Source organism: Pseudopipra pipra, chromosome 28, assembly GCF_036250125.1.
Source record: "Pseudopipra pipra isolate bDixPip1 chromosome 28, bDixPip1.hap1, whole genome shotgun sequence".
NCBI lineage: Eukaryota > Metazoa > Chordata > Aves > Passeriformes > Pipridae > Pseudopipra > Pseudopipra pipra.
Genome location: NC_087576.1, coordinates 4,915,750 through 4,939,608, shown reverse-complemented (window position 1 = coordinate 4,939,608; position 23,859 = coordinate 4,915,750). Strand labels below are relative to the sequence as shown.

Here is a 23,859-nt window from a genome sequence, read left to right as displayed (position 1 = left end):
ACTCTGCCATGATTAGCAGTGGCTTCTGTTCTCCTGAATGGGAGTCACCACCAGGTAGATGGTGAAAACAGACCCCACTAATTTTGTCTTGCTTTTTCTTACTGTGATTTTATACCATGTGAAGGCCAAGGAAGGGAAAAGTCTGCCTGTAACTGCAGCTTCATCACAGTGGTTTTCTTCAGGCTTCTTACTGCTTATAATTCTTTTTATTAATAAAATGCTGCTTTGCAAACAGATAGTTGCCTAAAATTCCTCTTGGAGATTAAAGTTGGCTGATTGATTCAAAAGCTGGATGAAAATACCTCTCTGCAAACGATTTTAACAGCCTGCATGTGTGCAGGGGTGTGGGAGAATGGCCTTTTGGGAAAGGACTGTTTGAACAGGGGCCGTGGTACTTCTGGCTTAGCCCAGCATTTATATATTCAGATGATTCCAATAATTCATCCTGTAGTCTGGTTCCAGACAAGTAACACTGTGTAAAGCAGATTCAGTATCTGCACTAGTGTCCTTTTTTTTATTAAAGGTTTAACAAAATTTTCCTCCCTCAAAACTGTACCTGGCTGGAGCCTCTCTTGTCCTACCAAAGTGTCTCTTCTTGCCATAGCTCCAATCCTATCCCAGCTGGCAAATGCAGATCTGCTTTAAAATGTGAATGTTAGACCTGCCATAGGTCTGGTCCTTCCCACTCCCCCCAGGCTGTTCCCTGCAGGGGCTGTGACAGGTCACAGGCTGTGGGTACAGTCACGGGCTGCAGGTTCCTGCATCACTCTGGGAGGGCTTTTCAGTTCTGGATATGAACCAAGAGACTTGTTTTAGATCAGAAAAGAATTCCTGTTTCTGACCGGCAGCATCTTCTACAAACGAAACTGAGATAAATTGTGGGAAGCAGCAATTTCTCAGCAAAACCAATTTTGTGACTGGCCTGATTTTCCCCAGATTCTACCTGAGAATCCACCTAATTAGATGAGCACAACTCCTGCTGTCACACTCCTCTCCTGCTGCAGAGAAGAGACAAAATTTGAAGTTGCACATCCCTATTGTTGAAGTTCAACTCCCTGCTCTGAGACAGAAAGTGTTGTGTTTTATTGGAACACCCAAGTGTTGATCCAGCTGCTGTATCCTCTGGGAAACACGAGGGAAACGTGGAAAGCCAACATCCATGTGGAATGTGGCAGTGCTTGTCCAGGTACCGGCACATCTCCCGTTGTCCCCCCTGCACCCAGAAAGGAACCAAGGCCTGAATTTCCCTGGTCAGGGCAGCCCTTCAAACTTGCAAGGAGAACTTGGCATCTGTCCCCTCAAAGAGAAGGGGAGGAGAGACTGTGCAGCAGTTCCAGAGATGTCTTCCAGACCCCCAGGCGAACCCTTAAGGGTTCTCAAATGTTAACATTTCTGTGGGTAACAATAAATAGGCTTGACTCCAGGCCCAGCCCCGGCTCCACTTCCATCCCCACCTCCATCCTATCCCAGCCCTGTCCCACCCCAACTCCATCCCCCTGTCTGTCCACACACCATCCTCAGCCCTATCTCTGTCCCCAGACCCATCCCCACCCCCATCCCCATCCCAGCTCCATCCCCATCTCTGTCCCAATCCCATCCCATCCCAGCTCCATCTCATCCCCAGCTCCATCCCCATCCCTGTCCCAATCCCATCCCATCTCAGCTCCATCCCCACCCCCACCTCCATCCCAGCTCCCTCCCCATCCTCAGCTTCATCTCATCCCCATTCCCAACTCCATCCCAGCTCCACCACCCTCCTCATCCTGGTATCCCCATCCCCCCCCATCTCACCCCCATCCCCAGCTTTATCCCCATCCCATGTCCATCCCACCCCTCGAGCCCGGGGCCCCCCTCTCTCCCCGCAGTGTCCGGGCGCTGCCGGTGCCAAACACGGGGTTTATTTGTTTATTTACACCGGCGTTCCACCGCTCCCGGCCGCGATTGTCACCCGCGGGGACATCCCCCATCCCGGCCTCCTCTCGGGGCTTCACCCTCCCCCAGTTCCGCGGCGGGGCCCTGCAGGGAGCCCCAGGTGGGAAAAGGAGCTCTGGATCCCGCTGGATCCCCGGGATCGCCCTCCCCGCGGCCAACGAGGGGATCAGCCTCTGTTCTCCAGCACAGCCCCGAGCCAGGGATTCACCCCATCCCTGCCCTCCCTGGAGAGACCCCCACCTCGAGCCTTGCTGGAGCGAGGGGAGGGAGCCAGGATGGGGGGGTTATCCCAAGGGTGGTCCTGGGATGTGATCTCAGATCCGTGTCCTTCCAGCTGAGCAGCCGGGAGGGACCCTCGCCATGGGATGATGGTGGCACGGGAGCCTTTGTCCCTGCTGGGGCACCGAGTCCCCTCCCTGCCCGAGAGCCCTGGAATTCCATGGACGGGGAAATCAATCCCTGTCACCTCTGCAAAGCCCGTGGCCCTTGGAGAAAGGAGTGACAAAGGCCCTGGGGACAAACCTTTGGGGACAAAGGCGTGACAGAACTCCCAGGGACAGTCCCTCAGGGACAAAGGGGTGACAAAGCCCGCGGGCCGGGGCTGGGCTGTGTGGCAGTGCTGTCATTCAGGAACGCCCCCGGGTGTGATGGTGCCACCCGGGGAGGTGACACAGCTGTCCCTGGGGGGGCACCCGGGGGGAACAGGCTCAGGGACAAAAATGGCCTCAAAGAGCCTTAAAATCAGTGGCAGTGAGGAACAGCCCCCCTGGGGACAGGGCTGGGGGCATAGAGGGGGTTTGGGGGCTCAGGGTGTCTCCTTGGTCCCCCCAGTCCCTGCGGGAGCAGGATGGGGACCTGGGGGGGACACTGGGCAGGGCAAAGGCTCTTCCCAACCTCCAGGCTCAGGTTGGCTGTGGGGGTCTGGTAACCCAGGGGTCTCTCTGCTCTTTCCTGCACCCCGATCCCTCCCCACACCCCATCCCATGGGCTTCCTGCTCTTCCAGAAGGGATCCAACCCCCCTGAGCTGCCTCACAGCAGCGAAAAGCCTGGAAACCACAGTGATGGAACATGGGACAATCCTGCTGGGAGTGAGGGAACCCCAATATGGGGACTCTGGGGTGCCCCAGACCCCCCTGGACAGGACCCCGTGGAAGGCTCAGGGCGAGCATTGCAGGAAATTGGGAGGATGGGGCCTGATCCCGCTGGGTTATCCCCAGAATCCCAGCACTGGAGCGGCTGCGGGGCAGATCAGCAGGGCTGGGGCTCTTCTTCCTGGGAAGAGGTTTGGCCGGGAGGTTGTAACTCTGGGAGGGAACGCCAGGAAGGACTGAACTTGTGCTGGGAATCCAGAGCTGGGCAAAGCAGGGATCTGCCGTGGGTGGGGCGGTGTGAGCGGGGCCGGGGGTGCCGGCGGGAGTTGGCAGCGTGTGTTCATCCCGAAGTAGCACTTGGTGAGTGAGTTTTGCTCAGTTTTGAGTAACACAGGCGATTCCCGGAGGTGATTTTTCCCTACTTTCCTGGGTGCGGGTCGTGCTGTGAGGTGGGGGCTTTTCCGGGGGTGGGAAATCCTGCTGCTCTTCCTCCGGTGGGGGGGATGCGGGATGGGAGCACCAGGAGAAGGGGAGGAAGCAGTTCTTCAGCCCAAGGAGAGGAAGATTACGATCCAGGAAGGAGAAACCTTGGCTTCTCCTTTGGGAAGAGCAATCCCCCACCTTCATCTCGGTCCCATTCTCCCGGTGAAGCAACAGGCAGTTTTCCCCGGGGATGAAGCCAATGCCATTCCAGCAGAGCTTGAAACAGAAGGTGAAGAAAATAACCACAAAACACCCTTTTCTTCCTCAAATCAAGTGGATCCGGGCTCTGGTGAGAAAATCCAACTCTCAGCCCATGGTGGGAAGAGGCCGGAGCCCAGGAGGGAGAGGGGGAGGGAGGTGCAGCAGGAATTTCCCCAGGTGGGGACCACAGTCTCTCTAAGCTCGGTGACCGCCTCCAGGAGCGGGTGACAAGGGGGACGAGGTGCCTCGTGCCAGGAGGACCCGGAAAACAGCCGGATTCCGGGGTTTGGGGCTGGGCCTCGGCCAGACGCGCGAGGCAGGAGCCGTCCCCCCGCCCCGGGGGATCCCAGGGATGGCCACCACGGCCAGCGAGGCCTCCGGGGAGACTCAAGATTCGATTTTTTCCTTCTTTTTGCCTTTTTTCAGGAAAGATGGGGTCCGGAATTTCTTCTTCTTCTTGGAGGGTGATTTGGAGGGTGAACCGTCGGGGGAGACGGGGGTGCTGGTCACCGTCTCCTTCTCCTTGGGGACATCCTGGTCGGCGTTGGGGGCTGTCCGCTCTGTCCCCCCTTTTCCCAGGTTTTCCTCGGTGCTTTGCTCCTCGTCCTTCCCGTTCACCACCGCCGGCGGCTCCTTCTTGGTGGTGGAATCGGCCGGGGCTTGGCCACCATCCACCTTCTTATCACCTTGGGAGCGGAGAGGGGACAGGGAATTGGGGTGGCAGTGCCCATGCTGTTAGGGTTTGGTCCTCCAGTCACTGCTGGGGCCTGGGCAGGAGCAGGATTTGCCCTCCAGGGGTGGAGAACATTGGGATTTGATCCCATCCTGCCACAGATGCCACTTCCCCGAACCTCCCCCTCCCTGCGGGACAAGCGATGTGGGATGGAGAGCTGGGAAGAGGCAGCGGGAAAAGCAGGAAGCAAACAAGGAGGGATTTCCCAGTAGATTTCCTAAGGGATTTCCTTCCCTGAGTGGGCCACGGAGAGCAAAGTTCCCCCCGAGCCCGTGTCCCTCCTCCGGGATGGCCTCTCCGTACTTACTACGGCACCAGGGATTCAGGGATAACTCCTTGGGTGACAGGCACACGGGGAGGAAAGAGAAAGGAGACATTGTGGAGACAGACAGACAGACAGACACCACGAGACACCATGGCAGAGCCAGCAGCCCCGAGCCCCGACACCCGCGGCCGACCGGAATGACGGGAATGTCGCACCCGCCGGAGTGCAGGAATTGGGATGGGGGACAGGGGTGTCCCTGCACCCCACAAAGCCACCAGTGGACGCTCGTGTCCTCCTGCCATGAATTCCCACCGGGGCTCGGCCCCTCTGGAGCAGGGACCCCCCAGGACAGGCAGAGGGACACGGGGGCACATCGAGCTGTGTCAGCGTGGTTTGGCCTCAGCCCCCTCATCCCCCCACTGCATCTGCTCGGGGGGGCCCGCTCCTGGGTTTGGGGTGCTCGTCACCCCACTCACCCTCCGTGGGCTCCGCAGGCATGGGGGGCTCCGGGGCCGAGCCAGGGGGGGCTTTGGGCGGGGGGGCCCCGCTCTCCTCGGCCGCCGCATCCTTCTCACCTGCCACGGAGAGACACGTTGGCCACGGGGTGCCCTGGGTGCCACCCAGGGGAGATGGGGGATTTTGGGGTGCCCTGGGTGCCACCCGGGGGAGATGGGGGATTTTGGGGTGCCCTGGGTGCCACCCGGGGGAGATGGGGGGATTTTGGGGTGCCCTGGGTGCCACCCGGGGGAGATGGGGGATTTTGGGGTGCCCTGGGTGCCACCCGGGGGAGATGGGGGGATTTTGGGGTGCCCCTCCTACCCTGCAGCCGCTTCTTCCTCTCCACCTCCTGCCTGTACTCCTCCAGCTCCTGGTCTGTGAGCTGGCTGAAGGGGTTGGGGGGCTCCGGCTCAGGGGGAGCCTCTTCCCGGGAGCCCTCCTTGGCCTCCGCGTCCCCCAGGTGGCTCTCGGTGGACTGGAACAGACCCCCCCAGTGAGGTCAGTCCCCCTGGAACAGTGTCACCCCCTCCAGAGTGGGGTCACATCCTCCCTCAGAGCACCATCAGCCTCCTCCAGGGTGGTGTCATCCCCTCCACAGCAGTGTCACCCCTCTGGAGTGGTGTCACCCCCTTCACCAGTGGAATGCTGGGGAGGGAAGGGCTGGTGATCTGAGGAGGGGGATGTGTGGGGACATGGGGCTGGGGACATTGGGTGACATTGGACCAGGAATACGGGTGGCATGGGGCTGGCGACATTAGGTGACATGGGGTGACACAGGGTGACATGGGGCTGGGGGTGGAGGGCTGGGGACACAGTGTGGCATGAGGTGACACAGTGCCATGTGTGGGACTGTGGCTGGTCTTGGTGACAATGCTGGTCAGAGCTGTGACCGGGGATTTGGGGTGACAAGGGGTTGGGGAAATGGGGTGACACAGGGCTGGGGACACAGGGTGGTGTGGGACTGGGGACATGGGGTGACACAGGGCTGGGGACACAGGGTGACATGGGGCTGGGGACACAGGGTGACACAAGGTGACTCGGTGCCTACAGGGCTGCGGCTGCTCTCGGCGATGACACTGGCCAGCAGCTGCGACTGGGGCCCGGCTGACTTCACGTCCTGGCGGTTTTGCTCCCGGATCTGAGGGTGAGGACAGGGCTGAATCCCCCTGAGGATGGGGGTAAATCCCCCCTGTGCCCCATCCCAGCCCCGCTGGGCCGCACCTTGTTGCGCATCTCCAGCACCTCCTGCGGGTCCGTGTAGAGGGGCACGAACTGGTTGGGGTTCTCGATGCGAATGGGGGTCCCACTGCTGCCCTTCTCCACCTCGTCTGCTCGCAGCCACTGCAGCAGCAGGGAGGGAACCCCAGAAAAGGTGTGTTGGGAAGGGGGAGACCCCAATAACAGAAAGGAGACCCCGATAATAGAGGGGAGACACAAGAAGTGCAGGGAGACCCTGATAAATGCAACTTGTGCAGAGGGGAGACCCCAGTGTAGAGGGGAGACACAGTAAATGCACCTTGTACAGTGGGGAGACCCTGACACATGCACCTTACATAGAGGAAAGACCCCAGTAGTAGAGGGGAGATGCCAATAAATGCATTTTACATAGAGGGGAGATCCTGATAAATGTGGGAAGACCCTGACAAATGCACCTTGTGTAGGGGGGAGACGCTGATAATAGAGAGGAGACTCCAATAAATGTAGAGAGACCCAAATAAACTCAACTTAGATAGAAGGAAGACGCCAATAAATGTGGGAAGACCACAATAAACTCATTTTACATAGAGGGCAGACCCCAAGAAATGCATTTTGCATAAAGGGGAGACTCCAGTAATAGAGGCAGACCCCCACAAAGCCAATGGCTCTCAGTCCCCCAAAAAGGGGTGGTGGGATTTCAAACTAACCATTATTATGAGCTGAGGCTGGATCCCTGGGCCTTGCAAATTTTAGCAGGATCAGTAACATCCCGGCCACCCCTACCTGGGATCCCCCACACCCCACCTGTCATCATTCCCAAGACAAATCCCTTCCCAAACATCCCCAACAGCCCCGTGCAGCCGCATCTGCCCCTCACCGTGGTCTTTGTCCTCTGGCCGCCGGCGCTGCCCTGCGGCTCCTCGGCCAGGCTGACCCTGGTGTAGGTGTTGGGGGTGTTGAGCCATCTCGTCTTCTCCTTCTGCTGCTTCTGGGCGTGCTGGCGCAGCGCGGGGGTCCCGGCGGGCTCCTCCTCGAACACGAAGGCCGTCACGGTGGCCGGGATGAGCACGTCGCTCTTGGGCTTGCTCTTCTCCTGCACGAAGGGGTAGCGGTACGTGTAGCCCGTGCGGTACCCCTGGGGAGCAGAGAGCGGGGAGGCGTCAAGGCAGGGGCGACAAAGAGGTGTCCGAGCGTGGTTCAGGGGGCCCGGGGGGGTTCGGTGGTTTGGGTGCTCACCAGGTTGTCCAACATCCTCATGAGGGCCTCGAACTCGTGCTCGCCCAGGCGGCTCTTGTGCAGGGGCCCGAAGGTGGTGCCGGCGCGGCGCAGGGCGCCGGGGCCGTGGGGCACCCGCTGCTTCGCCCCCTCCAGCACGATCAGGTTCTCGGCGCCGCCCGCGCTCGCCAGCGCTGACACCTGCCCGGGGCGAGGGGCAGGGTGAGGGCAGGGGGCATGGGGGCAGCCCCAGCCCTGCCCACGGCCCCTGCACTGGGCACTGGGGGGGCTGAGACCGCACACAGCTCAGTGCATAGACCCAGAACACTGCACTGGCTGCAGAGACCTGGCACAGCTCAGTGCATGGACCCAGAACACTGCACTGACTGCAGAGACTTGGCACAGCTCAGTGCATGGACCCAGAACACTGCACTGGCTGCAGAGACCTGGCACAGCTCAGTGCATGGACACAGAACACTGCACTGGCTGCAGAGACCTGGCACAGCTCAGTGCATGGACACAGAACATTGTGCTGACTGCAGAGACCTGGCACAGCTCAGTGCATGGACACAGAACACTGCACTGACTGCAGAGACCTGGCACAGCTCAGTGCATGGACACAGAACATTGTGCTGACTGCAGAGACCTGGTATAGCTCAGTGCATGGTCCTGGGGCACTGTGCAAGTGGTAGAGATCTGGTCATGGGGCACTGCAGCAGGGGGTGAGATGATACACAGCTCAGTGCACGGGCCCAGGGCACTGTTCTGGCAGCAGAGACCTGGCACAGCTCAGCTCACGGACCCAGGACATTGCACTGACTGCAGAGACCCAGCACAGCTCAGTGCAGAGTCTCAAGGCACTGGGCTGGTGGCTGAGGCCTGGCACAGCTTCACTCATGGCCAGGGCCCCGTGGTGGTGGCAGAGACCTGGCACAGCTCAGTGCGTGGTCCTGGGGCCTGTGGCTGCAGCTGAGCCCACACACAGCTCAGTGCTCATTCCTGGGGTACCATGGTGTTGGCTGAGGCCGTACACAGCTCAGTGCCCATTGCCAGGGTCACCAGGCCTTCAGCTGAGCCCACACACAGCTCATCACATGCCCTGCACTCACCTGGACCTCGCAGGCTGCCTGCAGGTGGAAGATGCTGTAAAAGGCCTCCTCGGCCGTGTCCCCCAGCGCCAGCACCCCGTGGTTCCGCAGCACCAGGATCTGTGGGTCACCAGGAGATCAGCGGGGCGGGGAGGGGCGGCAGGGCCACCCCATGTCCCCCCCAGGCGCTCCCTCACCTTGCAGGTGGGCCCGAGGCACTTCTGGAGCTCCACCCGGTCGGCCTCGTCCTCCACCTCCCCGCGGAAGTCGAAGTAGGCCACGTCCCCCAGGAGCAGCGCGGCCCGGGAGATGGGCAGGAGCCCACAGCGCATGGCCGAGACCTGGGCACGGGGGGGACAGGGCAGGGGGGGACAGGGGATCCCCAGCACCCCCGCAGAACGGCAGCACCCCAAAAACCGGCAATGCCCCGAAAAACCCACCCTCGAACCCCCTCCAACATCCCACAAAAAGAAACACGAAACCAAAGAACCCCACAAAGAATTCCACTCCCAAAAAATCCACAACCCCCCAAAAAAGCCATCCCCAAAAATCCCCGACCCCCCCGAAATCCCCCCAAAACCAAGTTCCTAAATTCCCCCCAAGCCCTCCACCACCCAAGCTACAAAATCCCACCCAAAACCAAACTGCCCCCAAAGAGCCCAAATAACCCCAACCTCCAGAAACACTCCCAATTACCTCCAACTCTCCCTGTCCCCTCCAAACCCCCAATGCTCCCAAATCCCATAATACACTTCAAGGCCCCCAAATCCTCCCCAGCCCAACCCTTCCCTCAAAGACACCCAACTTCCTTTAGCCCCCATATACCCAAATCCCCCCATCCCCCAACTCTCCCTGTTCTCCCCAACTCCCAAAAACTCCAAGTCTCCAAAATATCCTTCAAACCCCCCAAATCCCCCCAAACCTCAACCTCCAAAGACCCTCAACTCCCCCAAATCTGTCCAACTCTCCTGACCCCCCCCAAAACACCATGATTCTCTCAGTCCCCCAAACCCCCAATGCCCCCAAATCCCTGTCATACCCTCCAAACCCCCATAACTCCCCCAAACCCCAACTTCCCCTGAAGTCCCCAAACACCCTCGAATACCCCCAACTCCTCTAACCCATCTCCCCCAAACACCCCCAACTCACCCAGTCTCCCCACAGCCCCCAGTGCTGCCAAATCCCCATAATACCCTCTAAACCCCCACAGTCCCCCCAAATCCCAATTTCCCCCCTAGACCCCCAATCCCCCCCCTCCCCCACAACCCCCCAACACCTCCAATTCCCCTTCAAACTCCCCAAATCCCCCCAAACCCCAGCTCCCCCCAAAGACCCTCAACCCTGCCAAACTAACCCAATCCTCCATCCCCCCGAAAGCCCCCCAACCCCCCCCATTCTCCAGTGTCCCCAAATCCCCATAATTCCCTTCGATCCTCAAATCCCCCCAAACCCCAACTTCCCCCAAAGACCATCAACTCCCCCAAACTAACCCAATCCTCCATCCTCCCCAAACCCCCCCAAATCCCCCCATCCTCCAATGTCCCCAAATCACCGTAACACCCTTCAATCCCCCAAATCCCCCCAAACCCCAGCTTCTCCCAAAGACCCCCCAAAGCCCCCCCAGCTCCTCCCAAGCCCCCCGGTCCGTACAGCGGCCGCGGCCGGGGTGTGCAGCCGCACGATGCAGCGGATGTCGGGGCGCGCCGCGTAGATCGCGGCGTGGAGGCTGAAGCTGCGGGCGTCGGGCGCGAAGCCGGTGCTGCCGGGCTCCACCACGGCCCCCAGCACGTTCACCTTCACCTGGGGGGCGCGGCGGCGTCAGGGGGGCCGGGCCTGCCCCCCAGACAGCCAGCGTGGGGTCGGGGTTAGGGGCGGGGGGCTCACCAGGCTGGCCGCGGTCACCTCGCTGCACGCCAACCCCTGCGGGGCCACCAAGAAATGTTCCTGCTCCTTGCTGACCCTCAGCTGTCACAGAGGGGGACAGAGGGGCGTGAAAAACAAGCCAAGACCCTCCCAAAAACATCCTGCATCCCCCCCCAAAAATGACCCCTCCAAACACTCCCAAACCCTTTAAAAAATCTACCATCTCCCCCCCCCAAAATGACTCCTCCAAACACTCCCAAACCCTTAGAAAAATCTACCATCTCCCCCCCAAAAATAACTCCTCCAAACATTCCCAAACCCTTAAAAAAATCTACGATCTCCCCCCCAAACCAACACCCCCAAAGAACCCCCCAGCTACTCACAAAGCCCCAAGCCCCTCAAACTCCCCCTCCCAAAATCCTACAAAATCCCCAACCCCCCAAAATCCCAACCTCCCAAACCCCCAACTCCCCTCAAGAACTCTCCAAACCACCTAAAAATCCCCAACTTCCCCCAAATCTCCAACCCCCCCAAAGGTCCCCAAACCCCCTTAACTCCCCCAAATCCCCCTAAAACAACCCCCAAACAACCCCAGCCCTCCATGGCCTTTCTGGGTGCTCATGGTGATGGTGATGTGCCCCAGCTGTGCCCAGCTCTACAGGTCCAGCAGGGCCCCAAACCCCCCAGACAACACCAAACACCCACAAAACAACCCAAACCCCCTGAAACCCCTCTCAAAAAACCACAACTCCCCTGAAACTCCCCCCAAAGCCCCCAGGCCTCCCCATTCTGGTTTCAGGGTGCTCGTGGTGACAGCAGCGTTCCCCAACTGTGCCCAGCTGGACCCAAAACCCCTCCAATCCCCCCCCTAATTCCCCCCAAATAACCCCAGCTTCCCCCCAAACTCCTCCAAATCCCCCCCAGTCCTCCCAAGCCCCCCCATCCCAGTTTTGGGGTGCTCACGGTAACAGTAACGTGCCCCAGCTGCCCTCAGCTGTACAGCTCCAGCAGGTCTCAAACCCCCCTAACTCCCCAAAATCTCCCTAACCCCCCCACCAGCCACCAAACTTCCCTAAGTCCCCCCCAAACAACCCCAACACACCCCAATCCCCCCCGTCCCGGTTTTGGGGTGCTCACAGTGACAGCAGCATTCCCCAGCTGTGCCCAGATGTACAGGTCCAGCAGGGCCCAAAACATCTCCAATCCCCCCCAACACCCCCAAAATAACTCCAAACTCCCTGAAATCCCCCCAAAACAACCCAATCCCCCCTGTCCAAGCTGTGGGGTGTTCCTATGACAGTGGCATTCCCCAGCTGCGCTCAGCTGTACAGGTCCCGCAGGTCCCAAACCCCCCTTAACTCCCCCAAATGGCCCCCAGACAACCCTGATCCCCCCCCAACTTCCCTAGGCCCTCCCCACCCCCCCCGTGCCGGTTTCGGGGTGCTCACTGTGACGGCGGCGTGCCCCAGCTGTGCCCAGCCGTACAGGTCCAGCAGCCGGTGGATGCTGCCCACCTTGCAGCGCATCAGCCGCTCGCCCTTGGCCAGCGCCGGCCCCTCCGTCCCGTGCAGGTCGTTAATGGGGGTCACCGACGCCAGCCCTGGGCATTGGGGACCCCTCATCAGTGCTGGGACCCCCCGAGCCGCGGGGGAGTTCACCAGGGACGGGGGAGTGGGGAGTTGTGGGGATGGGTTTGCTGGCCCTCAAGGTTCAGTGACCCCAAAGGTTTTAGTGGTCCCCGAGGTTCGTTTGGTGGCCCTTGAGGTTCTGGGGGTCCCCAAGGCCTCGAAGGTTTGGTTGGCCCCCAAGGTTGGGTGGCCTCAAAGATTTGGTGTTCCTCAAAGTGTTGTGGGGTTCCCAAGGGTTTGGTGGCCCCCCAAGGTCCCGAAGGTCTCGAAGGTCTGATGATCCGAAAGGTTTTGAGGATCCCACAGGTCCCAAAGGTTTTGGTGCCCCTCAAAGGTTTGGTGGCTCCCAAGGTTTTGTGGGTTTTCCCACCCACGCCCCCACAGATTACACCTCCCGTGAGTGCCCCCAACCCCCCCATGCCCCGCGTACCCATGGGGGAGGTGGGCAGGGCTGCGGGGGACGTGGTGGCCATGAAGTCGGCGATCTGCCGCAGCGCCCACACGTGCGATGAGTTGTTCCCCTTCTTCATCTGCTCCTGGATGAGGCTCTCCAGCTCCTCCCGGAAGGACTGCGGCACCCGGGCACACGGTGACAATGTGGGGGGACCATTGGGGACACGGGGGGGGTGGGGGAGGGCAACATCACCGGCTTGGTGGAAGTGGCACTGCCAGCTTGGTGTTAGGGACACCAGCAGCTCAGTGTCAGTGACACAACCAGCTTGGTGACACAGCGATGGTGGCACTGCTGGCTCGGTGTCAGCGACACCACTGGCCTGGTGGCATCACTGGCTCGGTGGCACAGCGATGGTGGCATCACCATCTTGGTGCCAGTGTCACCACTGGCGTGGTGGCACAGTGGCAGCGGGGGCACTGGCAGGTCGGTGACAGCAGCAGCGGAGCAGTGACGCTGGCAGGTGAGGACATGCACCGAGCCAACACTTGGTGGCATCGCGGTGGCACCGATTGGCCTGGGGACAGGAGAGACGGGGCGGGGGAAGGAGGGATGGGGCAGGGACGCAAAGGATGGGGTTGGGGCAAGAGTGCTGGACTTGGGGACAGGAAGGCTGGGACAAGAGGGAAAGGGGTTGGGGACAGAAAGGATGGGGGACGGGAAGGAAGGGGTTGGGGACACGAAAGACAGGGTTTGGGGACAGGCGGGACGGGATGCGGGACAGGAGGGCTGGGGCTGGGGACAAGAGAGGGGGTTTGGGGCCAGAAGGGACAGCGTGGGGACAGCGCGGGGGCAGGGGCTCACCGGGCTCTGGAGGATCATGGTCACCCGCTTCTTCTGCTCCATGAGGTTGAAGTCCTGGCGCAGGTCCCCCCCCCCGCCCCGCGCCCGCAGGAACTCGGCGCCGTCCTGGGGGGCGCAGCGGGGCCCGGGGGGCTCGGGCAGGGGCTCGGGGCTGGCGGCCGTGCTCATCCTGCGGGACGCGCGGCGTCACCCCCGGCACCCGCACCATGCCCCAAACACGGATTGGGAAGGAGCCACCGAGATACCCCACAGCTGCACCCCGCAGATAAGGCCCGGGCGGCCCCGCCCTGCCCCAGGGGTGACGAGTTGGCAGGTTGGGGACACCCGGGACGGGGGGGATCCTCTGCTGCCTGCACCGCCCGGCCTCGGTTACGCTCCCTGAGGAAGTGACAGCTGAGAACGGGCACAGCTCAGCACAGTGATGGGCACAGAGAACGGGCAGCTCAGTGCATGCGCACTAACGGACTGTGGCTGAGAACGGGCACAGCTCGGTGCATGGATGGGAGCTGAGTGCAGCTCAATACACGGATGGGACTGACAGCTGAGAATGGGCACAGCTCAGTGCACTGGTGGGAACTGAGAATGGGAGCAGCCGCCAAGAACGGGCACTGATCGGGGTAGCGTGGGGACAGTGGCTGAGAATGGACCCAGCTCAGTGCACCGATGGGAGCTGAGAACAGGCAGCTCAGCGCATTGATGGGAGGAACAGCAGCTGAGAATGGGCCCAGCGCAGTGCATGGGTGGGAGCAGTGGCCACGAACGGGCACAGCTCAGTGCACTGATGGAAGCTGAGAACAGGCAGCTCGACACATTGATGGAAGTGGCAGCCAAGAACAGTCACATCGCTGAGGGCGGCAGCTGAGAACAGACACAGCTCAGTGCACCGATGGAAGCAGGAGCTGAGAACAGGCACAGCTCAGTGCACCGATGGAAGCAGGAGCTGAGAACAGACACAGATCAGAGCACCGATGGAAGCGGGAGCTGAGAACAGACACAGCTCAGAGCACCGATGGAAGCGGCAGCTGATAACGGGCACAGCTCAGCGCATGACAGGGAGCTGAGAATGGACAGCCTAGCACACTGATGGGAGGAGTGGCTGAGAAGGGGCACAACTCAGTGCACTCACTGATGAGCATGGTGGCTGAGAATGGGTGCAGCTCAGCACACTGCTGTGGGTGGCAGCCGGGAACAGGCACAGCTCAGTGCACAGATGGGAGCTCAGAACCGGCCCAACTCTGTGCACCAATGGGAACAGCAGCTGAGAACGGGCGAAACTCAACGCACCGATGTGGGTGGTGGCCAAGAACGAGCACGGCTCGGTGCAGCAGTGGGGCAGGGGCTGAGAACAGGGACCACTTGTGCGCCAGGGGGAGCAGCTGCTGAGAACGGGCAGCTCAGCACACCCACGGGAAGAGGGGCTGAGAACAGGTGCAGCTTAACACACCCACGGGGGCTGCGAACCGACAGCTCAGTGCACCGATGGGAGCTGAGAACGGACACAGCTCAATGCACCGATGGGAGCTGAGAACGGACACAGCTCAGCACACCCACGGGCACACCCCTGTGACCCCCACCCCGAATTGGGGTCACCCAGCACCGCGGGGCTGATGCTGCAGTGCCACCGCGTGTGTCAGGGTTCAGCCAACCCCCAGCCCGGGGACCCCCCCACCCCCCAAGGGCATCGTCACTGAAGTGCTTTGGGGCCCTGCTGCCCAGGCACCCCCGAAGCACAGGGCGGGGCTGCTCCCCCAGATCTCGGACGGTGACCCTCAAGCCCCCCCATCACTAAGTACGGAAGCAGAGCCCCCCCCGAAATTAGAGCCCCCCAAATTTCAGTGCTGGGTGCACACCTGGCTCAGCGGGAAGGGGGGACCTTGGCTGAGATAAAATCCGGGGGGGTCCCGGTGCCCCCAGGCCGCAGGGCCTGAGCACCCCCAGGGGCCGGGGGGGGCTCTAAGGGCCCCCCCCCAAGCCTGGGGGGGCTGTGGGTGGGGTAGGACCCCCCAAAGCTCCCCCCCCCAGCATCTCCCCCCGCCGCCTCCGCCCTCGCCGCGCCCAGCGCCGCTGCGGCAGCCGCAGGGCGGGGGGGGAGCGGGGAAAACGGGGATGGATTTGGGGGGGCTGCAGCATCGCACCCCCCCGGGGGTGGGGATGGAGTGGGGGGAGGGGTGGGGTCGGGTACCACCGAGGGATGAAGGCCTGGGAGAGGGGGGGAGGGGAGGGATGCAGCCCCCCCTCACCTGCATGCAGCCAGATGGGGAGGGGGGTGGAAAAGGGGGGGTCACCCAGCCGTCCCCCCACCCCAACCCCCCCCCTCCCAAGGATGCTGCGGCCGGGGGCTGCTGCCATCACCCACCTTCCTCCTCCTCCTCCTCAGAGCATCCTGACAAAGGGCCGCCCCCCCCCGACACACCACGCGTGTCCCCGCACCTCCCCCCGCCCCGCCCTCCCCCCGGGCCCCCCCGAGAACCCAATCACTGCAAATAAACAAGGGGGGAAGCCCCCAAAACAGCGCCGACACCCCGCGACCTCCTTTCATTACGCAATTAATTGGGATTTTACTAACAATCACTAATCAGCCCTCACCTGGGGGGGAGGGGCAGATAATTACTAATTACAATTTCATAGAGCAATTAATTACAGCTCTACCCCCCTCACCCCCCTCGTTTTAGGGGTGATGGACCCCCCCCACACACCCCCAGTTTTGGGGTGCTGGTTTCATGGGGTGCATGGCTCCGGGACAGGAGTGTGACCCCAAGAATGGTGTCTGGAGCCTTGAACGTGACCGTAGGGGGGGTCCCCCGCGGGCACCCCCGGAATTTCGGGGGTGGCAGGAAAAACCTTAAAAAAAAAAGAAAAAAAAAAAGATTTTTTTCGCACCTTTGGAATATTTTGGGGTGAAAGGTGCTTTGAAACCCCCCCTGTTTATGTCTGTATAAACCAGATGCCCCCCCGCCCGTGCCCCCAGGTGCCCCCCAAGGGGCTCTGTCCCCCTCAGGTGTCCCCCCACCCTGCCAGGGTACCCCCACTCACCGTCCCCCTGCTCTCCTGCAGCGCCCCAGGGCAGGGGGGCAGGACAGGGGGTCCCCACGGGCATGGGGGGGCACTACCAGGCCGGGTCTCAGGCGGCCCCCCCGGTGGGACCCCCCCAGTGTCCCCCAACTGCTGCTCAGCATCAGCATCGAGCTGCTGGGAAAAGGGGAATTAAAAAAATATATAAAAAATATTTAAAAATGTATTAAAATTTCCCCCCTTGGAAAAACAGCAGATCCTCCCCAGTAATAACGACCCACCCCCCAATAATAGTTCAATTTATTTTAATTATTAACTTAATTCCAACCTCAAAAACTTCAAGCATGAAAATCCCCTTCAGCTCCTCAAATCTCACATTATAGGGGGCTTGGGGGTCAGTTTTGGGGTGTCCCACCTGTTAAAACTCAATTTATTTTTAAATATTAAATTAATACCAACCTGATAATTAAGAAGCAAACCCCCATCAACCCCCCCATCAAACCCCACATTTTAGGGATGGGCTGAAGGCCAGGGGTCAGTTTTGGGGTCCCCAGAGATGGGGGTGCCCCCCAACAACTTAATAATTAAAAATAAACTGAGTTACTAATTCTAAGCTGAAAAATACCAAGAAAACCCTCACCAGCCCCTCCAAACCCCCATATTATGGGAGGGTTCAGGGATACGGAGTCAGTTTTGGGGCCCACCTGGCAGTCCCCGAGCACTCCCCTCAGCAGCTGGATGTACTGGGGGGTTTGGGGTGGGGTTAGGGTTAATTTTTGGGGCCCACCTGGCAGTCCCCGAGCACTCCCCTCAGCAGCTGGATGTACTGGGGGGTTTGGGGTCAGTTTTGGGGCCCACCTGGCAGTCCCCGAGCACTCCCCTCAGCAGCTGGATGTACTGGGGGGTTTGGGGTGGGGTTAGGGTCAGTTTTGGGGCCCACCTGGCAGTCCCCGAGCACTCCCCTCAGCAGCTGGATGTACTGGGGGGTTTGGGGTGGGGTTAGGGTCAGTTTTGGGGCCCACCTGGCAGTCCCCGAGCACTCCCCTCAGCAGCTGGATGTACTGGGCCGCCGCCCGCAGCGTGTCGGCCTTGCTGGGCTTGCGGTCCCGCGGCACCAGCGGCACCAACGTCCGGAGCCGGGAGAAGCCGCTGTTCAGGTTCCGGATCTGGGGGACAGAGGGACCCCCAGGGGGACCCAGTGAGAGACCGAGGGGGCACCCTTGGGGTGCACCAGGACCCCCGAGCCAGGCCAGGACCCCCTGGGGTTAAGTGCTGAACCCCAAGATTAAACCGGGACCCTCATGGGATTTGACTGGGTTCACGAGGGTTGAACCTGACACCCCAGAACTAAATTGGGGTCCCTCCAGAATCAAACCAAGAATTAAACTAGAATTAAACCTCAGGATCAAACTGGACTCTCTGGAATCAAAGTGGGGCTCTCACAGAATTAAACTTGGCTCCCCAAGATTTATCTAGGGCCCTTCAGGATTAAACTGAGCCCTCCTACAGTTGAACTGTAGCCTTTACAGGATTAAAATGGGTTCGCTAAAATACACCTGACCCCTCTAGAATTAAACTGGGGTCCCCAACAATAAACTGGGGCCCTTCTAGAATTAAACTGGGTTCCCCAAGATTGAACTAGGCCTCCCCACAGGATTAAACTGGGTCCTCCCAGAATTAAATGCCAGGATTAAACTAGGGCCTCCTAGAATTAAACTGGGACCCCAAAATTAAACTTGCCCCTTCCATGACTTGTCTGGGCTCTACTAGATTTAAACTGGGTTCTCCAGGATTACACTGCTGCCTTCAGGGTTAAACTGGGCTCTCCTAGAGTTGATCTGGGGTCCCCAAGATTAAACTGTGCTCACCAGAATTAAACCTGGCCCTCCCAAAATTAAACTGGGACTTCAGAATTTAACTGGGGCCCTTTTAGAATTAAACTGCTTCCCACCCCCAAGATTAAACTGGGTCCTTCTGGTTTTACCCAGGCTCACCAGAATTAAACTGGGGTCTCCCCAGAATGTAACTGTGCCCTCCTAGAATTAAACCAGGTCCCATGCAAATAAATTTTGTGTGGGATTAAATTTTGTGTAGGATTAAACCAGGGTCCCCAGCATTAAACTAATCCCCTCCCATCCCCCCGTGCCCCCAAATTAAACTGAGCCTTCTGGGATTACATCGACCCCTCCAGGGTCAAGCTGGGCTCCTCAGATTAAACTGAGTCCTCCTAAAATTGAACTGCACCCGAGGATTAAACCAGACCCTCCTAAAATTTAATGGCCCTCCCACACCTCCCCCCCCCAGGATTAAGCTGGGTTCCTCAGAATTAAACTCAGCCCTCCTAAAATTTAACCGGAGCCCCCCCAGTATTAAACTGCCCAACCCAGGATTTAACTGGACCCTCCTAAAATTTAACTGGACCCCCCCCGGATTAAGCCAGGGCCCCTGCAGGGTCAAACTAGGCCCTCCTAAAATTTACCTGGGGCCCCTCAGGATCGAACCCACCCCCCTCCCCAAATGCAAATCCTCCCCAGCCCCTCCCTGACACCCCTGGGGGGGTCACTGCTGGTGCCCCCAGCTCAGGCAGCCCTGGGGCTCCCACCACGACGGGACACAGCCCCCGCCCCCCCGGGGTGCGATCCTGGGGGGTCCAGCGGGGTTCTGGGGTCCCTCACCCTCTCTCTCTCCTTGGCGTTGGCCGCCTGTCGCCGCTCCAGCACCTCGGCCAGGTCGCCGGTGGGCTCGTACTCGCCGCGGGCCCCCCGGCGCAGGCGGGCGATGGGGGCGACGCGGGGCAGGGGCCCGAACTGCCGGCTCAGCACCCCCTCCAGCACCTCGGGGGGCGGCGTGGGCTGCAGGACCCCCGGGGGCTGCCGGACCTCCGGGGCTTGAGGGACCCCCGTGGGTGGTGGGACCTCTGAGGGCTGAGGGACCCCCGAGGGATCAGGGTCCTCCAGGGGCTGCGGGATCTCCAAGGACTCAGGGACCTCTGAGGGCTGAGGGACCTCCAGGGGCTGCGAGATCTCCGAGGGTTGAGGGACCTCCAGGGGCTGCGAGATCTCCAAGGACTCAGGGACCCCCTCCAGCCCCTCCTCAACTCCACCAGGCTCCCCCATCCTAGGAAGGGACTGATGCTGCACCTCACAAGACACCCAAAATGGGGAAGAGTGAACAAAACCAGGAGCCTTAAATAGCCCTGAGGCCAGCGAGGCTCAGGTGGGGCTCATCTGGGCCTGACGAGGGGCACAGGGCGGGGCAGGGGGTACTCTGCCTGCGCCTCTTCTCCGCTCACCCTCCCAGCCTGGGAGCCACAGAGCCCCGATCCCAAAAAGGCATCCCAAAACCATTCTGATCCTGAAAAGGCACCCCAAAACCATCCTGGGGGGACACTGGGGGTCTGTACAGGGATGGGCACCAGGATTCACTCCACAGGGAGAGACGGGTCAGTTTGAGGGGCCTTGTGTGTCCCCAGAGATGTGGGAAGCGCTTTTGGGTGGGGAGAAGAGAAATATGAGGATTAATAACACAAGGGCTGGCTCGGTAGATGGCAGTGTTACTCCCTGTCGTGCTGGAAAACTGAGGGAGGCTGGGGAAAAAAAAAGGGAAAAATCTCACTTTTTCCCCCCAAAACTGAAGCCAGGTCACCCTGGGTTATTCACCGTGGAGGGAATCTCACCCCAGTCCCACCACTGGGATGGATTCCCCCTCCCTCTGGTGTTTTCATGGGGAAAAGCCCTCCAAGGTAACTCATCCTGCTTTTCCCGGGAGGATTTGAGGGCTCCAGAGGGGAGTGGGTGCTCTGTGGGGGTGGGGGCGCATGGAGGGTTGGGGCTGCCGTGCCTCAGTTTCCCCAAACCTGGAAGCGCCTGAGGGGGACTGGATACCATCCCCAGCTGTTCCAGGATCCTGGAAGTTTGTTCTGTGTCTGTAGGGAGAGCAAGGGTGGGGAGCAAATTGTAAAGAACCCCCTTAATGTCCTCAAAATGAGCCTCCGAGGCACCTGGAAGTTAATTGAGGTTTTAATTAGAACCTGGAAAAAACAAATTTTCCCCTCTTTAATGCTCCTTAATGAGCTTCCCTATCCCACAGCCGGCTCTGGATAATCCCATTATTCCTGCCCCAATCTGGGCATAATTCCAAGATCTGGCAAATCGATCCAAGGTGTGAAGTCACCCCAAAATGGGTCTGTGCCTGGCTGCTCACCTGGATTCACCTGAGGGAGCATCCAGGGGGAACTGAGAGGGTTGAATCTCCCCAGCTGGGGTTTGCTCCTCCTCTGTGTCCAGAAAAGCTGGGAAATGCTCCAGGTTGGATGGATGAGGATTAAATATCGAGGGAAAAGTCAGGAGCAGGAGATGGAAAAGGGCCTGCTGGAAATGGGGTTTGCAGGGGGGAAACAAGTGGAACTGGGGGGAAAGGAATGGGTGGTCACAGTTATTTGGGATCAAGGTTACTGGGGGTCAGGGTGATGAGGGAGTCACAGTTGTTGGGATCAGGGTTATTGGGAGTCATGGCTATGAGGGACCCAATTTTTTAGGGGTCACAGTTATTTAGGGGCCAGGGTTATTAGGGACCACATTTTTTAGGGGTCATTTTTTTAGGGGTCACAGTTATTAGTGACCACAGTTATTAGGGACCACATTTTTTAGAGGTCACAGTTATTAGGTTTTGGGGCTATTAGAGGTCACAGTTATTAGGGCTCATAGTTTTTAAGGACCATGGGATTTAGGGGTCACTGTTTTTAGGGATCACTATTATTAGGGATCATGTCTTTTAGGGCTCATTTTTAGGGGTCACAGTTATGAAGGACCATGGGTTTTAGGGGTGATAGTTATTGGGGATCACAGTTGTTAGGGTTTGGGGTTGTTAAGGGTCATGGCGATTAGAGACTGTGATTTTAAGGGATCAGTGTTATTAGTGGTTATGGTTATTAGGAACTACAGTTTATTAAGGGTCATAGTTTTTAAGGACCATGCTTTTTAGGGGTCACAGTTATTAGGGACCACATTTTTTAGGGATTTTTTTTTTAGGGGTCACAGTTATGAGGGGTCAGGGTAATTAGGGTTCACCATTATTAGGGACCTCATTTTTCAAGGATCACAGTTATTGGGGGTAAGGGTTATTAGGCACCATGTTTTTTAGGGATCACAGTTGCTAAGGGTCAGAATTATTAAGAACCTCATTTTATACAGGTCATGTTTTTTAGGGGGCAAAATTATCAGGAGTCAGAATGATGAGGGGTCACACTTAGGAACAGGAGCTTGGGAAGGGCTGAATTCCTGTAAAACAGCATCCCAGCGGTCTGGGGGTGGTTTGGCCCCCAGGAATGCTGTTTTCCAAACTTTCAGGCTCAGTTATGCCTCTCATTTTCTGTCTATGAGCATGGCCAGAGCAGGAGCCAGGTCCCAATGCCCCATCCCAAGACGCTCCCCAAATCCAGATATCTCCACCCCTTTGGTGTCACCCCATCCCACCCACCCCAGGGCTGTTGGGATCTGACATTTCCCGGTGTCACAAGACTGGAAAAACAACCCGTCGGTGTCCAGTTCCAGGGGGCGGGTTGGGGTGGGAAGGTCAGGGAAGGGGGACGGTGCCAGGGCTGATCCGGGCCTGGGGCAGCTGTTGGCACAGGATTAAACCTCAATCTTTCCTGGCATGGTCCCAGATGTCTAGGAAGCGGCCGGTCCATGCCAGAGCCACCGGCCTTGTGCCCAGATCCCAGCCAGGGGTGCAGAGAATGGGAATAAAACACTCTGAGGGGGTTTATGGAGCTGTGGCCTCACCTCCGGCCACTTCCACATCTCCGTCCTCCTCCTTGTGCTGCCAAACATGTCCCAAGACACTCACTCTCCCGGGAAGCTGCACCCTGGATTTCCTGGCATCATTCACAACCTGGTCCCTGAGCTCTCCAAGGCTCAAGCCTGGCTTGGCATTGGGACCCCCATCCCACTTCCAGTGGGTTCTGGGGGCCTGGGGGTGGGTTTGTAGCTGCCAGTGTTGGGAAATGCGGGAGAGCGAGTATCCATATGGACAGGGAGGCTCCTGGAAAGCTTTTATCCTGCCATTAAAGCCATGAAATCCTCTCTCGTGCTGCCATCGATGCTGTTGGTGACACCAGGATCCCCATCTCCTTGTCTTTGTCAAATATCCCGGTGGGAGGGAGAGATCTGTCCTGCTGAGCTTTCCCAGCTCACACAGAAATTTGAAGGAATATTTACGAGGGAAACCTCCGGAGGCTGCGTTTGTATCCAGCCCCGGGGTTGACGCTGTGGGATTTGCGGATGAGTGGGTTCCCATCCCAGGGGGCGGTGGAACATCCCGAGGGAAATCGCCGTCCCGCTGCATCCCGGCCCGCTGCATCCCGGCCCGCTGCATCCCGGCCCGCTGCATCCCGGCCAGCCGCTCCTCCATCCCCTCCTTATAAAGGGATTATTTATCCCCCCCTTTGTAAGGAGAGGCAGGGGGTGGGGCGCCGGGGGGTGGGGATTGTCCCCGGCCACCCACCGAGATTCCCGGGAATCCCACGCTGGGAAGGGGCAGGTCTCGCCCCTGCCGTGCCGGGATTATCCATGAGGCGGGAGAGACAATAGGATTTATGAGCGCGCTGAGGATTCCGGCAGGGACGGCCGGGCTGTGGGGCTCGGCATCCCTTGGATCCCCTCGACCCCACCCATTATTCCGGTGGGATCCTAAACAATCCTGGCTCGGTTAAATCAAAATAATAATTAAAATCGTACTGGGATTGGTGGGAGGGAGCAAATCTGGGACACGCAGCGATGCCCCCACTCCACATCTCCCACCACCCAGTGCTCGCGGTTCACTGATTTTCCCGATCCTGGAGATTCTCGGGAGGTGGATGGCGGAGCCGGTGCTGCTCCCGGCCGCGGTCGGAGCGGGATAACAAAGGTGGCTCTGTCCTTCCCGGGTGAAGGAGCCTTTGTACGAGCCGTGGGCGGCGGAGGGAGGATTCCAGCCTGGAGCAGCCGGAGTTTTCCCCGTCGGAGCGCAGAGGAATTTTTGGAGATAAAAGAAGTTTCCGCTGGATGAAGGCGCTGCCAAACCCCCCGCACGAGGCAGGTGGATGGGGGGAGCCGGGGCTGCGTGTCCTGGGGTCCGGATGAGTCCTGGGATGGGATGGGATGGGATGGGATGGGATGGGATGGGATGGGATGGGATGGGATGGGGACGGGTAGGGATAGGGAAAAGGGTGGGGCTTGGGTTAGGAGGGGGAAGGGGATGGGGATGACATGAGGACAGGAAACAGGATAGGGACAGGGATGGAGATGGGGATGGGGATGGGGATGAGACAGGGACAGGGATCAGCATAAGGATGGTGACAGGGATGGGGATGGGAATGGAGATGAGATGGAACCAAGGCAGGGATGGGGACAGGGCTG

General features: G+C 59.4%; 2 protein-coding genes across 3 annotated transcripts; both read right to left on the bottom strand.

The window, feature by feature from the left end:
- Window positions 1–1,882: 1,882 nt before the first annotated feature.
- ADD2 (adducin 2) lies at window positions 1,883–15,857 on the bottom strand. Of its 2 annotated transcripts, XM_064637729.1 has the most exons (16): window positions 15,807–15,857; window positions 13,451–13,619; window positions 12,626–12,764; window positions 12,016–12,167; window positions 10,589–10,669; window positions 10,355–10,504; window positions 8,902–9,045; window positions 8,726–8,824; window positions 7,638–7,817; window positions 7,279–7,536; window positions 6,426–6,545; window positions 6,253–6,342; window positions 5,526–5,679; window positions 5,183–5,281; window positions 4,749–4,776; window positions 4,317–4,394 (listed from the first exon to the last, which is right to left on the bottom strand). In XM_064637729.1, coding segments are annotated over exons 2-16 (1,863 nt in total). In that variant the 5' UTR covers window position 13,619; window positions 15,807–15,857; the 3' UTR covers window positions 4,317–4,393. The 2 variants fall into 2 exon arrangements, with proteins under 2 accessions (XP_064493798.1, XP_064493799.1); XM_064637728.1 differs by lacking the exon at window positions 4,749–4,776 and having other exon boundaries at window positions 1,883–4,394; window positions 15,807–15,856.
- A 42-nt stretch (window positions 15,858–15,899) lies between these two features.
- Window positions 15,900–23,594, bottom strand: LOC135403609 (musculin-like). The gene is made up of 5 exons (XM_064637791.1): window positions 20,666–23,594; window positions 19,138–20,462; window positions 17,485–17,628; window positions 16,484–16,639; window positions 15,900–16,291 (listed from the first exon to the last, which is right to left on the bottom strand). The coding sequence occupies exons 2-5, from the start codon at window positions 19,576–19,578 to the stop codon at window positions 16,169–16,171; spliced, it is 864 nt and encodes a 287-aa protein (XP_064493861.1). The 5' UTR covers window positions 19,579–20,462; window positions 20,666–23,594; the 3' UTR covers window positions 15,900–16,168.
- Between the last annotated feature and the right edge of the window lie 265 nt (window positions 23,595–23,859).